The sequence below is a fragment of the Leishmania infantum genome, chromosome 35 (genome assembly GCF_000002875.2).
Source record: "Leishmania infantum JPCM5 genome chromosome 35".
NCBI classification, from domain to species: domain Eukaryota; phylum Euglenozoa; class Kinetoplastea; order Trypanosomatida; family Trypanosomatidae; genus Leishmania; species Leishmania infantum.
This window is the reverse complement of record NC_009419.2, coordinates 95,933-110,932: the sequence shown is the minus strand read 5'-3', so window position 1 is coordinate 110,932 and position 15,000 is coordinate 95,933. Positions and strand designations below refer to the sequence as shown.

Here is a 15,000-nt window from a genome sequence, read left to right as displayed (position 1 = left end):
ACCGACACGCGAAAGCCTCTCTTTCATTCTGTGATGGGGAGAGAGGGAGGTAGGGCATTGCATGCGCCAGCAAGAGCGCATGCGACGCGCGCGTACCTGAGGTGGGCTCGTCCACGTAGCACCCCCTACTCTGTAAACAAAGAAAAAAGGTGCTGGTGTGCTTGTGTGTGCGTGTGCGTGTCGCATCGTTGGCATGGGCTGCTCTCCTAAATCGAAGCCTTGCGAAGCGATCCAACGGCGCTTGCGCCCAAAAAGGGCGGGCGGGGCGGTACAGTGCGCCAAAAAAAAGCAGGCAGACAGAGGGAAAATGCCGTGCAGAGTCTCGCAAACGAGGAGGAGGTGATCAAAGTCCGGGGGGAAGCGGAGGGCTTGGAAGCCCCGAGCGAGTGCATTATTGCACAGTTAGACACTTCAATACACACGCACACGCATGATTACACGGGCATCAGCGCTACGCCTGCAGCAGAGGGAGGGCGGGAAAGAGAGGAAAAGGTACGAGGTGGACCAAGCGAGGCAGCAACTGGGCAAAAGGAGTGAAGACAGCCGAAGAACGCACAGACAGACAGACACTGAAGCCAGCTATAGCATGAGGAAATGCACACACACAAAAAAAAAATACAGCCACAAAAACATCAACAGCGCAAGCACGCGAGAACGACAAGACACGCAGGTGTGCACGACGAGAAGACGGGTGTGCACAAAGACTATGCGTGAAGGCGCTTGTGCGTGCGTAGGAGGAGCATTAGGCAACAAACAAAAAAAAAAACAAGAAAAAGGAAAAGCGGACGAAGCGAAGCCGGAGGAGAAGAGGAGGAGGGAGCCACAGAAACAGAAGACGACCAGAAATGAACGCTGAACAAAGGCGCGCAAGAGCACGCACTTACACGTGAACAACTTGGGAGACGTCACAGGGGCGTAGGAGGCGGCGGAGGCGGAGGCGGAGGCGAGCACGCCACTACGGACTGCGAAAGAGGGAGAACAAGGAACGTGAGGAGAAGAAAGGCGCGTGCAGACAGAAAATACCAAAACATTCAAAGCCAAACGCAGCGCACATGCACACACACACATACAACAAAAAAAAAATTGAAAAGCTACGCAGACGCGCAAGCGTACACGGGTAGATATACAGACCGAAGGCGGAGAAGGTAAAAAAGGGGTCACGATGCGTGTACGCCACAGTGAAGATCTATGTTCCTTTTGTTTTACGTTTTTTTCTTCCACCCCCGTCATCCAGCCATGAACAAGCCACCCGAGGTATATGCATACACACAGCCATAGCTCATCTGACCGCTGCTGCCCAACGGCTAACGTCCTGGTCGTCTAGGACAAACTGTCCTGCCGTCGAATCGTGCGCTGCGGCTAACGGGCTTCTCTCGCCCTTCCTCATCCCTTCTGAGCATACGTGCTCGGCGGTCGGCGCCAGACGGGCACTCGGGTGCACTGCATGCCTTCATGCAACCGGGTCTCAACCAGGGTCCTGCTCGAGGGCGGAAACGGTGGGTACCTGCCGTGCGGGTAGTAAGGGGTGGTCTAGGGGCATGCCGCATGAACTCAAGGAGGAAGTCGGCCGGCCGCAGGTCAAGGGCCCTCTGAGGCCCTGCACATCCTGCCTGCGTGCCGTGCTTCGCCCTCACTCGCGTCCAGCCGCGGCATGCCGTCATACGGTGTGGAGACTCTCCACATTGAAGTTTTTAGGGCTCAGTGGCACGACTCGGGGGTGCTCTCGTCATGCTTTCGGCATCTGTGCTTCCTCAGCCGACCCGGTCGGATGCAGGAGATGCCGCATGCTTCGCACACATGAGCTGTGGGACTGATCAGCGTGAGCATCTTCGCGCTTTTCTCCACTATCACTCGCGCTCCCCTGACCTTCAGATGCCTTGTTCGGATGCGATGCACCGCGCCAGCTATGATTGACAGCGCGTGCGCACAATGCTCGCATTTTTGCGACCGTGGGGCCTGCCTCAGAACGGCGCTGTTGACTGCGGGGGAGGGGGCTCTCGGTCTGCATCTTCTTCTTCCGTCGGCATTACCGTGGGCATGTCTGGATGCCTTGCCCGCATGTGCCGCGACACGTGAGAGGTTGCGACGAGTCAGCGGCAGCAGGGGGCACACTCCACCCACACCTGAACCCCGTACGCCATTGGCAAGAGGCGGATGCATCACTATTTGAATTGTGGGCAAGATGCATAGCGGGTTGGTACAAGCGTGAGCGTGACCGCACGCCGATTCGGCACAGCGGCTGCCCAGTCCAGCCCGCCGACACCAAGAGACCGCCGCCGTACCCGTGGCCAGGCTGCCGGATGTTGGCCTCCCCACAAAGACTGTATACCGGGGCCTGATACGACGCACTGAGGTGGCCGGCATCATCACGGCGAGAGAGGAAGAGCGAAAAGCGAAGAACGAACGAAAGCCAAGAGAGGCACGTCAAGGGCAGAGCTCGAGACACCCTTCGAAAAAGGAAGGAAACAGGAGGAGAGAAGGAAATGGGGGTGCGTTGTCTTTCCCCTGTTGATCATGTTGTTTTCGTTTCGTTCTGCTCCTCTGCAGTGCACAACGTGTGCGAGAGGCACACTCAAGCACCGAGACCCCCGGTACGCAGACGCGGAAGAGCTCTCAAAAGGAAAAAGAGAGGGTAAAAAAAAAAGAGGCGCGGCACACCACAGCAAATGCATCCGCACGGGAGCACAACGTTGACATCATGCAAGAACAAACAACAGCAACAAGCCCAGCATGAAAAGAGGGTGGAGAGAGCGAGAAAAGGCGACACGACCCCTCACGCCTCCTTTTTCCAGCCTTTTCTGTGCGCCTCCTCCCCTCACCCCACCCCACTCCTTCTGTAGTCTTAACAACCAAAGATACAAACAAATCAACTGAACTTCAACGACGATCTCACCCGCCTATTCGGTACCAGCCAGCGCATATCTATAGATGTCTTTGCGTGAGTGTGTGTTTGTGTGTGTGTGTGTGTGTGTGCCTGTGAAAGGGATGAGAGAGGCGTGCGGCGGGGCGGCATGAGGGTGCAACAATGAGCCGCCGGCCGCACTTCTCCACACCGGCACACGCACACGCTCGAAAGCGTTTGCGTCCGGGGCTCTCCCACAGCTGCGGCTCGCTTACAGCTCGACTGTGTGCGCTCGCCTGGGAAGAGAAGAAGCAATGCGCCGAAAAATAAAATTAGCGGACCCGCACACTATAAACATCGTCTGTACATGCTGCATCCTCCTCGCGCTTCCCTTGCCATGATCGTCCCTCTTTTTTGTGCTTTTCTTCCACACATTGCGTAGACGATGAGCACAGGGGTGCCAAGACCAAGCTCCCCCACTTGCAACGCACACGTGAAAACAGAGGGCAGCTCGAGAAGGACATTCCGCGCCGCTGAGGAAAATAAGAAGGAGATAGAAGGGGGCGGTGAAACAGCGCCACCTGACCAACACGAAACTGAAGAAACAAATTTGTGAAGCACACAGAGAGAGAGATGCATATGCACATACATAGAAGAGTGTGAAGAGAGAAAACGTTGTGCACACCCGCGCAGGAGCCACTGTGCCCCTGTGTGACCGCACGTATGCTTGTGTATGGGGGGGAGGGAGGGGGCAGGAGTCGGAAGGTCGGCGAGGGAGAGAACTGAAAAAGGGGTGGAGTAAGCTAAGAGTAGGATGCAATCACTCGCAACAGACAGCAATAAACAACAACAAAACTAGAATAGAGGGGAATGGCTAGCAGAAGGGATGGAATGAAGCGAGGGGGCAAGCAACTAAAAAGCACAGGAGAGGAAGAAAGAAAGGGACAAAGAAAGAGGAGGCGCATGTCGCATGCGGCGCCGCATTCCTTCCCCGACGTGCGAGCTGTTCATTCGCTTGATGTGTGTGTGTATGTGCGGATTCGATTCTGCGATGACGGCCTCTATGCGTACCTGCCGGGATTCGTGTGTGCTTTTGGAACTGCGCGTGTGCGATCCTCGCTGCTTGTGTTCACAGTCGTCACGTACCTCCGCGACATCACCTTTTCCTCTGCTAGAAGCCTTCCCCTGCTTCGGATTCGGTTTGCACGAGCGGCTCCGGCCAGGCTGGCAGAGGAGGGGGGACGACATCAACGCGGCGGGCAGTAGGCACGCGAACAAAGTGGGAAGACATCGGAGAAGAGAAGCGCACAACGTTCGGGAGGGGGTGGGCGCGCACCGATGCCTGCCAAGCGCAAGAGGCTGTGTGGCCCAAGAGGTGCACTCGCACACCCACACACAAAGCAAGAAACAGAAGGGAGCAGGTTACACAGCATTATAACGCCACGGTGTGTGCTGCCGTGTGCCCTGACGCAGGCGAGACTTGTGGGGTAGCACGGAGAGCGATAAACACACGAGTGGCAGACGCGAGGCATGCGAGAGTGGAGTGGGGGTCTGTGATGCGATGGTCTTGTACAGTCAAAACACTTCACAGCACACATGGGATGCTGCAACTCTACAGAGACACGCGCGCAGTCCCTCCTCTCCTTCCTCACTTCCCAAGCCAGTTCTCTGTTGTCTACTGCGCAATGGCCTCTCGTCGTCTCTGCAGCCACTCCTTCATGAACGACACCGGGTCCTCCGGCTGGGCGTCGAGGAGGGCCTCGCTCATCTCATTGAATAAGGAGGGGATGTTGTTCTCACGAAAGTATGACTCACGTTGCCCATTGGACGGTGACACGCTGCTCAAACTCCGCGCATCCACGCGGGGCGAGCCAGTGGTATCAGAAACGGTGGCCGCATCAGCTCCAATAGCGGGGTGCTGGCCTGCTGCGCTAACAGAGAGCGAAGGTAGCGGCGCGACTGCAGCGCGTGTACCTGTAGGCGATGATGCGCCGCTCGGCCTATCCGGGCTTGCCCACCTGCTACTCGGTTTGTTGGAGGATCCGCCTACACCTCTGGAGGACTCCGCGGCGGAGCTGCTGGCTCGTCGCGGCTGCAGCGGCGGCAGTGCCACGGCGCTGCTGGAAGACGATGCGCTGGTGGTGGCTGAGGCACCAATCTCGTGCGGGGTCGAGGAGGCGCGTGCTGCGGTGGCGCGAGTGAGGACTGGGAACGCCACGGCTGACGCCTTTACATCCGAGGCGCCGCGCGACACAGGCGCACGACCGCAGGGCAGGCTGCTCGGCTGCGGCGTGGGTGATTTGGGCGGTGCGTCAGCGGCAGTTGGCGTCGCGGAGGCGCCGGCGCTGTATCCACGCGGTGCGGAGGTTGCCCCATCGCGGCCGCCTTCACTGCTGCCCGTTCGCTGCACCGTCGCGCGCGGCGGTTGATGTGGAGAGCCACACGACCGGCCGCTATTGCCAGTTGGCACCGCCGACGGCGATGAAGCCGCCGAGGTCGAGACGCCACCAACAACTCCTGCGCTGTTCACGCCAACTTCAGCGGCAGTCGGCACCGCAGTGCACTCCAGGTCGCTGCGCACGGAGGGGCCAAACGGCATCTCGGAGAGTCAGCAACCGAGAATGGAGTGCTGAGCAAGGCAAGGCGGCAGAAAAGAAGCGCGGGAAGATGGGGCGAGACCGAGATCAAGAGAGCGGAGAAGGTATGCAAACTGGAGGAGTGGGAGTGGGAGGGGGAGGGGTGATGAAGGCGAAAGGGTGAAAAACAGAAGCAACGAATTCACGCAAAAAAGGCGCCGACGCGCGCACACGCAACAACCACAGTACCTCAAACAATGGCACGCGACGGACAACCAAATTGGTTCGTTGTGCACGCCCGCTCACTCTGGCAATCACACGCGGAGGAGAAAACAGAAGTAAAACGAAAGAAAAGGAGACGTAAAGACAACAGAAGGAGTGAGAGTAATTGCTGCAGCTACGCGGAGACGAAGAGAAAGGAGGCCGCCGCTGAAACGAAAGGGAGGGGGGAACGAACAGTACGCGTGTGCCTCACTTCCACGTCGTTCTAGTGCCTGTCCGCGCGAGTGAGTGCGACTCGCTGTTCGACAAGGAAACGAGGGTCAGATGCGTTCAGCCCGAGACGCGGAAAATAGGAGCTCGTCCGAAAGAAGGAGACGGAGAAGAGAAGCTTGTCACGGGGTACCGAGGTACGCAGTCAATACGTAGCAGTAGAAACGACAGTCTGCAGCAGTAGGCAAGTGAGGGAGGGTATGTACAGCAGCAGACCAGCGTGCAATGGGCGCGCGCGTTGTGCTTATGCCGGCAGGTCTGCTTGTCTCTTTCCTTCCCTCTTTTTCTGTGTGTGGTTTCCTTTTTCTTTTCAATGTATGTGTTGAAGCGGGGAAAAGAAACGAGAGTGTCGGTCAACGAGAGAGAAGGGTGGAAACGCAGAAGACACGCGGAAAATAAAAAAGAAAAGAGCGGCCGGCTGTTTGAGTCTTCTCTTCTCGGACTTTGTTTTTGCAGCGAAACGGAGAGGAGCCCAGACAATTGCTGAAATGCGTTGCAGTGTTATCGTGTTGCTGCTGTTCGTGATGGTGTCGGTGTTTCGTGCAACGGTGGGTGTGTTGGTGAAGGTGGGAGAGCGGTAACGAACACAATCATGCAAGGGATGTAGCAGCGTTTGGGGGGGGTGCGGGCACCCGACAGTGAGTGTGGCGCGGAGAGGTGGAAAGGAGGAGTATTGAAGATGGAAGGAATCGAGAAGATGGGGCACGGCGACAGGTTTCTTGTCGAGGTGATGCACGAAAGCTGCAAGCTGGTGACCACGACGCAGGCACAACGCAAACCATCACACAGTTTTGTTGGCGGTACACGGAGATGGGTATCCACACACGCGCAGGCGCGCCACCACCTTCTGCAGTATAGTTCATCGTTTCCACTGCTTCCACTTGCAGTTGTATGATTCCTTCTCTTGTTGTCCTCTTTTGATCTTATTGCCCACGCCGGCGTCACCAACTGCAACCGTCAGTAATGCAATTAAAACAACTGAAAACACACCGAGGAAGACACACGCAGGCACACGTGCACACATCGAGTAACATACACACCACGACCGACGTGAAACTTGGCAAAACAAAGCAAAGGAAGACGAAGAGTGAGCAGATCCCCCACACACAAAAAGCATGCGCGAGCGCAGCTGCACTACCCACACGGCCACGCCACGCTCAACCAAACACATCAGTGGCATCTATGTACAAAATGCCTCCAATCGCTTTTTGCTTCTGTTGACGAATTCCAGCCCCTGATGGCGGGAGACACATACGTGCGTGATATCTCTCAGCGTCCAGTGCACCATTCACACACACACACAAGCACTCTGTGCGGGTCATCCCAGCAGCCCCTTAACCCCCGCTAAATGCCGAGCCCACTGCTCGCGGTCGCAGGGTCAGGTGCCTACGACATAGAGGGATGTTGGAGCGATGCATCGCTACGGATGCCGGCGGTCAGGTCCTGTATGGCGTTGCATTGTGGAGCGACCTGCGACTGTGAGCGCGTCTGCATCATCCATATGATAGGCAAAACGTCAAGGCAATTCGAATGTCCCTCACCCGGCCCTCTCACTGCCTCCTGGTGGAGAGCCTGCGTCACCACCAGATGGATGCACTACGCGGCAGCCAGTGCAGTGGGAGCAGCTATGAGGCGGCCCCTGCCGAGTGGGTCAGTGTGTGGAGTTCCAGGCAGAGGTCCTGCTCAGATGACCGAGTCGGCGCATTGCGGCGACGCGCGGGTGTCTACGGCTGCCTTGCACCAGGCGATGGGGCCTTTGGCAGGCAGGGCTGTGTGGAGTTTGAATCATGCTCTGTGGAAGAGAGTGGACACGTTGAACGAGAAAAACTATAGTCACACTCATCTTTCCCATCTCCACACCCTTGATCCTCCTGTGTGTGTTTGGGGGGGGGTCGAAGTGCTGAGTCTCTCTCCCTCTGCCCCTTTAGCCTCTTCACCTTGCCTGCTGCAGCCGCAGCAGAGCAGTCACGCAAGCGTATACACACGCACGGTTAAGAGTGTGTCGGGCACACCAAAGGCGAGCGAGAGAGGAAGAAACAGACAGAGCCCGAGGCCTAACGCAGTCTAAATGACGAGTTGGGTGATCTACCCCAATGCGCACGTGCACACACTGCACGCCTGCATCCCCCCTTCTTCCTTCGGCTTGCCATCACCACTATAAAACCCCCTTCTCCGCTATCTACCTCCGCACTTACGACTGCTCAAGCTGAGCAGAGCAAACCACAAAGCAGAAAACAGGAAACAAAAACGCGGGGTCCATTGCCGCAAGAGCCCGGTGAGACGCAGGCGCCCCCCGCCGGGGGGGGGGCAACAAATACGAAGGAGGAGAAAGGAAGAGTGACATCATGATGCGAAACAACGGCCACCGCCGCCACCAAACCGAAATACAAGCACAACAGGCAACCCAAAATAGACCAGAAGCAAACGGAATGAGAAGATATACAAATGTGTTTCGGCAAGAGGGTCATCTACGCTGTACACAGACATACATATACATATATGTGTATGTGCTTGTGTGTGGTGGGTCCGTGCACGCGCGCTTCACCCGGAAGCATAAAATCAAGCACATGAAGAAAGCCTGGAAAGAGGAGCGGTTCGGGTGGCAATGGTGGAGGGCAGGTGGGTGGGGGGGGGGGCATGATTGTAGGGATGAGGAACGGGGTGCCAGCGGCTGTCCCAGCGGACAAGCATCCACAAGGGTGCCGTTATGTCTGCAGTGACCGAGAACGGAAAATACAAAGAAAAAATGATGATGTAATCCTAGTACACACGCGCATGCACATTTAGAAAGAAGGGTGTCACATAATCGGACGTTTCAGTGTGTATGTGTGTGTGCGTGTGCGTGTGCTTGTGCGTTTCCTCGATCGCTGATTCAAGCACCGTGATTACGATGTGTGAAGTGTCGAGCGTCCCACCGCGTCCAGCAGATGGCACGCCTCCGTGTCTGTGTGTGTGCGTGGATGAGACCTGGAAAAAGAAAAAGAGAGCAACACTCATGAATCGCGTGAGCTGGGCAAGTGTCAGCATGCACGGGTCAGGAAGCGATGTGGGAAAGAGACGGAATAAGCAGGAGCGGTCAAGCACGGTAGTGGCCGTGTGCCGAGCAGCAGAAGCAGCAATGGTACCTGTCACTGATGCCGTCCTTCAGAAGTCCTCATCGAAGCTCAGAGCTTGGCTGTGCTTCGAGATAAAGGTGCTCACGAGCTGCCTGTTGGAGTTCTGTAAGCGGCCCAGCTCTGCCTTAGAGAAGGCCTCCTGTATGGCGCGGGCGTAGTCGGACTGCGAGGCGCCGCCGCCGCCACTGCAACCGGCAGCGCTGCTTTGCTGACGCCGCACGGTCTCGTAGCACTTCATGAGCACCTCGTTGTCCAGGACAACAAAGGTAGGGATTATCTCCACCTTGAAGTAGTCATAGATGGGCTTGGCCAAGTCCATGTCCGCCTTCAGGGTGCACACGACACTCGACGGCAGATCCTCTCGCATGAGTTGCGGCATCTCGCGCACGAAGCGCATGCAGGGCGGGCACCACGATGCGCCGAGGTACAGCACCGTGCGGGACTTCTCGCCAGTACCTCTGGCAGCAAAAGACGGCGCGACAGTGCGGACAAGGGTGCGGAAAAGATGTTCCATCGTGAATACGGGGCGGAACAGCGTCAAGGAGTGCACCTGGTCCACCCCGGTTGCCTCCTTCACCACCAGCGGCCCGCCCTGGGCAGAAAGGCGGTCGGAAAAGAGCTCTGCGGGGGTGGATGGAGGCTGGGAGGAGTAAGTCTGTGGCGGGGCCGGTGGGTACTCCTCGCGTGGGGCGCCGGCAGCGCGCCAGACGATCATAGCGGGGAAAAGCAACGGCTCCTTCTTGCCAGTGGCGGCAGCACCGCCGTCGCCGCTCCCGTGGCCACGCTGCTGTTGGGAAGCGTGGGGGTTCAGTATGGTGTCCACTGCCAACATCTGGTGCAGCTTATCGCTGATGACGTCGCTAGCGTGGTGGAGGTCGCCAGAGAGCGACGAGACGGTAGCGGCCTCGTCGAGCGCGAGGGCGCCACCCGTGGAGACCGACGCACGAGGAAGGCACTCCTTCTCCGCAATGGTGCTGGTCCCCGCTGCGGCCGCTGTCGACCCCGCCACTGGATGCACCGCCGGCACTAGCTCCTCCTCGTCCTCGTCCTCAGTGTCTTGGACCGTGACTTGGGTTACATCAGCGTCCGGCGTCGCGGTGCTGCCGCCACGCCGCGCACGGTCGCTCGCATCGGGGCTGCTGGTACACCCACCGGCGCTCAAGCGCTTTTCGGGGGCCGCCTCGTAGTCATGCGGCGGCAGCTTCGCCAGGTTAAGCGTGAAGACGCGCATCTGCGACAGCTCCGTCGTCGCGCCGTTAATGAGCGAGCGCAGGGACGTCTCGTCGAAGTGCAACAGCAGCATTACCGTCTCGCCCGGCTTGAGCCGCAGGCTCGGGTGCACCTTATCCTTCGCGGACGTTGTGTTTGTGCTGCTCACGAGCGTCTGCAGTTGGCCAAGACTGCGCAGTGTGGTGATGGCGCCGTTTGTCGTGATGGGGGGCGGCGGAACAGCTGCAGCGCCGGTTATGGCGGTCGTGGCCTTCACGGCAGACCCCGTTGGTGTACGTGTCACGCGCCACGTGTCGCCGTTAAACTGCCGTGCCACCGGGGAAGAGAGGTGGTCGTCACTCAGGTCCTTTTCATACTTGCCGTCATCATCGTCATCGCTGCTGTGGCGGCTCCTCGACGAGTTCGCTGGTGAGACCTCGGGAGAGACGCCATTCACCGCCTCCGTTGCAGGAGTGTCAGCGTGCTTGGACAGGGCTGGAGTACGCTGCGCGCTCTCTAACGCAGGATTGGCCTCTGCGATATGCGGCACGCTGCTGCAGCTGTTCTCACCGTCATCCTCGCATTCGAGAGACGCTGAAGGGCTGTCGACCTTCAGCCGCTTCACTGTCCGCTCCTGCTCTGTCGACGTAATGGTAAAGGCGAGCATGGCTTGGCTTCACTGGGCTACACGTGAGCAGCAGCAACAGCAGCCCCACCTCACTGGTGTGTATGTGTGTGTGTGTGTGTGTGTGTGTGTGTGTTTGTTGTTGTCTACAGCGCGTAACAACACGGTAACGAAAAGAGACTAAAACGCGCCGGAGCACAGTACCGCCAGCAAAACGACTCGGTGCGGCGAGATGCGTTGGCACGAGTCACTGCTGTATCTGTGTGTATCTATAGGTGGAAAGGTCGATTAATAGGTTGGGCGGCACCTGGTGTGCAAGAGAGGCCGCCGACACACACACACACAAACAAAAAGCAAATTTAGTAAAACGAATCAGCAAATCACGTCGTAGAGCGCGAGTGGTGGCAGATGAATTGGAGTGGAAACGTGTGCGTGCGACGGAGTGTGTGGACGCGGAGGAGAATGCAGCCGGTGCGACGCTGCCGTGGTGTAGACTGTTGCGGATGTGGGTGAGTGGTCAGGAGGTGTGTTGACGCGTCGAGGAGGAGGCGACGAGAGAGAGAGCAGGGGAGGGAGGGGGCGGTGGGCGGGGCAGGCCTGTGCTGGCCTTTAGCGTAGTCGATGTATGCGTGAAAAGGAAAGATGAAAAGGAAAGCCAACGTATCGGCGTGAGCCCCTCTCTATGCGCGTGTGTGGAGTGCGGTGGAGGGTGCGAGGGCTCTCACGCGGGCTCAGTGCGGTGTCTATGGGTTCAGGTGTGCGGGTGTGCGTGTGTGGGGGAGGGGGAGGGGGGAGGGGGGCAGAGTGGTGAAAAGGCCTCTCTTCTGCGCTACGGTGCGGTGTATCGGGTGAAGATGAGAGAGATGTGTGAAAAACCACGATAATAACGAGGACCTCAGAGGTAGAGGAAAAAGGAAAGGGTGTGGAGATCACGAGAGAACAGTTCAAATGTCTGGCGTCGCATCTGTATACAGCTATATATGTTTACATATATATATATATATAGCTATACACAGATGCACTTGGGCGGATCCTGCGACTTACTCTTCACCAGCTACTCAGACTCCAAAAAGCGAAGAAAAAAAAAGTGGGGGATGGAAATCGGCACGCGAGCCTTCTCGTTTCCTTTGTTGTCGGCGCTCTATATCTCGTTTTTCTTTTTTCGCGAATCTGCAGAGAGAGGGGAAGAGAATGAGTGATGTGCTTGGGAAGGCGTTGTGTCAGTGCGTGTGCGTGTGTAAGCAACGGGCGCGGCCGTAGCAGCATGAACACCAATGGCGTACACGTTAGCGCACACGCACAGTCGCCGAAGGCAGAGATGAAAGAGAACGAAAAGAGGAGGCCAAAGGTAAGGAAAAGTGACCACACAGAAGACACGGCGCGCGTCTGAGGGTGAGTGGCGGAAAGGAGGGGCACTGGGCATGACTAAATAACGCGCCTGCCAGCATACGCCCTCCCAGCGGGCCCTCCTCTCAGGCAATCGATGTGCAGACCTCTCCTTCTCTTGCCTTCGCTTCCTTTGTGAACCACGGCGGCACACGCACACGCGCGGGCGCTCGCTCGCCACTCGCACAAAAGAGCCCTGCCGACTCTCGGGAAGGCGCGCCGTAGAGAACGGCCGGGCTTTCGTTACCGTTGCTATTCGCACACTCGCGCGCTGCGCTGCGATGGCGCACTCTTGCATCAGAGGGGAGCGAGATGCAAACTCCGCGTGCTCTGGAAATTCTCCTCACCTCTCCTGTTCGCGTATTTCTTTCTTTTTTTTGGTGCTTTAATGGCTCTGCGCGCACACACACACATATTCGCACCACCTCAAGTCACCCCTCTCTCAAAGACGCAAACCCCCCGCACAAAGAAAAAGAGAGAAAAACGTAAGCCTATGGGTGTGATCCTCGACGTCGACGGTGGTGCTGCAGCAGCAGTTTAATGATGATGTTGCAGTGTGTAGCTAATTTCCCTTGTATGAGCACGTGTGTGTGTGTGTGTGTGTTGATGTATTGCATATTCGCAGCCATATTCCATCGGGCGAAGGTGTTTTCTTGGATTCGGTGTGGTTTGTATCTTTACAAGTAAAACCCAAAACAAGGCGAAGTGAAAAAGAAGTCGAAGGAGAACCGTTTCAAAAAGCTCTCTGGTGGTGGTGGTGGTGATGATTGCTCCGCTGCTGTTTTTTTTTTGCCGCTGATGATGTAGTGCATAGTCGTCGTTGCGGCCTCCCTCTTCGTTGCTCCTTTCGTTTTCTGTCGGGATTTCATCAAAACATGTTCACCGTTTGTTTTTCGCTTCGTTTCTTGTGAATGCAAAGAGGTGCATGCGCGTGCCTGTGCGTTTGACGGTAGAGAGGTGCGTGTGTGCGTGCTGCTCTTGTGAGTGCTTCAGAGACCGCGTACGAGTGTGCATCTGTCGAGGGAAAAGAATGGTGGAGAGATAGAAGCTGAATGCTTCGCCCTTGCTTGCTTTCACCCTACCTTTGCGCCTCCTTTCCGAATAAAATGAGTCGGCCGAGACACCAGCAGACAGCTTCCTTCTGCCACATCTCTTCTTGGCCTCCCCTCTTTCTCTCCCTTACGCCCGTCATGCTCGCCACCTCTCATCCCCTCGGCATTTTCTGTCGTCCGTTTGTTGGCGCAACGAAGGCCTCAAACCAACACACAGGCACACACAGGAGAGGTAAGCCGAGATTAAGCAGCGCAACACACACGAAAAGAGAGATGCACGTACACCGGCCCACACGCACGCGCGCGCACGCATAGAGGTCACGGCAGAAAACAAAACGAAAAAAAAAACGACGAGGCGGAGAGCAAAAGACTACACCAGAATGCCACACATCCCACGGCACGCACGCGCGCAGCGCACACATACGCATTGAGAGAATAGGTCGAGCCACAGCCAGAGAGAGGAAGCGGAAGACAAGGGAGGAGGGCGAACAGAGCGGCGGGTGCAGAGGCGGACTCTGCACACACACACACGTGTGTGTGTGTGTCTGACATATGGCGGTGGCGGAGGGAGAACAAGAAAAAAGGAGACGCATAAACATGCACACGCACACGTATAGAGTGAGCGGGGGGTAAGAGAGAAAGATGAACAGGGCGGGGGGGGGGGCGAAAGGTGATCACACGCAAACACGGAAGGAAAGGGATTTGAGAAAAGCGACACATACCTTCACTGTAACACCTCCGGTGGTGAATCGCTAGCGGTGCGCGCAGCCTTTCGCGACCTTCAAAAATTAAAAGGCAAAGGGATAAAATAAAAATGTGTCCACCTCCTCCATCGCGTGTGTGCGTGTCCCTTCAGCGCCCTTTCATTTTCTTTGTTCTTTTTGGTGTTGTTGGTCGCATCTTCGTTTTGCGCCTGCACAAACATACACACACAACGCATTAGTTACGCCTGCCCCTTTCTCTCTAGCGTTTGTATTGCTGTTGCTGCTGCTTCTGTGCGAGCTTGCACGTGCTCTTGTGGGGGTGCGCTCCTCCGCTGTAACCCCTCCCCCTCTTTCATATAATTCGAAGTCTGTACACATGCAAGTGTGCATGAACTCCTGGGTATTCGCGCATGAGTGCTCCAGTGCCTCCGGTAGAAACACATCTATCTGTAGTGCGCGTTCGGGACTGCTTCTGCTTCCCCGCGTTGTGCGCGCTGCTGTACAGGTGCGGTTCCCGTCATCAGGCTCCGCCAGCGGCGGCACGACAAAGAGAGAGAAGGGGTGCAGAAAGGTCAATGAAAGAGGGGACGCACACCACCAAGTCTCACGCAGCCGATACGCCACACCCACACGTTGAGCACGCGCGCGACGGAGGGCGCGCCGTCAACCACAAAAGGAGAAATGAGAGAGCGCGCGCGAGAGAGATGGAAAACGCCACGGAATACCTAAGAAGAGCGGGGGGGCAGAAAAGGATGTGGGTGTGCGGTGGAAGTGGCATAGAGGGGAGAGGAGGGTGCGCGTGCGTGCATGAAGCAAGAGAGCGAGGAGGTGTGAAGGTCAGGCGGAGAGAGACTTTAGAGAAACGAAAACAAAGAAAAACAAAAACAAAACAAAAGGGGTAAGAGAGAGATAGGGAGAGGGAGAAGAGGGAAGAGAGGGAGAGGGAGACACACACAGGACAAAACAAGAAACGGACAAGAGTGGGAGAGGAGGAAAGA

The 15,000-nt window shown here is 56.9% G+C and overlaps 1 protein-coding gene across 1 annotated transcript; it reads right to left on the bottom strand.

Moving 5' to 3' along the window:
- Positions 1 to 9,054: 9,054 nt before the first annotated feature.
- On the bottom strand, positions 9,055 to 10,902 carry LINJ_35_0380 (conserved hypothetical protein; the record flags this gene model as incomplete). The annotated part of the gene is made up of 1 exon (XM_001468820.2): positions 9,055 to 10,902. One exon carries the CDS (start codon positions 10,900 to 10,902, stop codon positions 9,055 to 9,057), a length of 1,848 nt encoding a protein of 615 aa, XP_001468857.1.
- Positions 10,903 to 15,000: the final 4,098 nt, after the last annotated feature.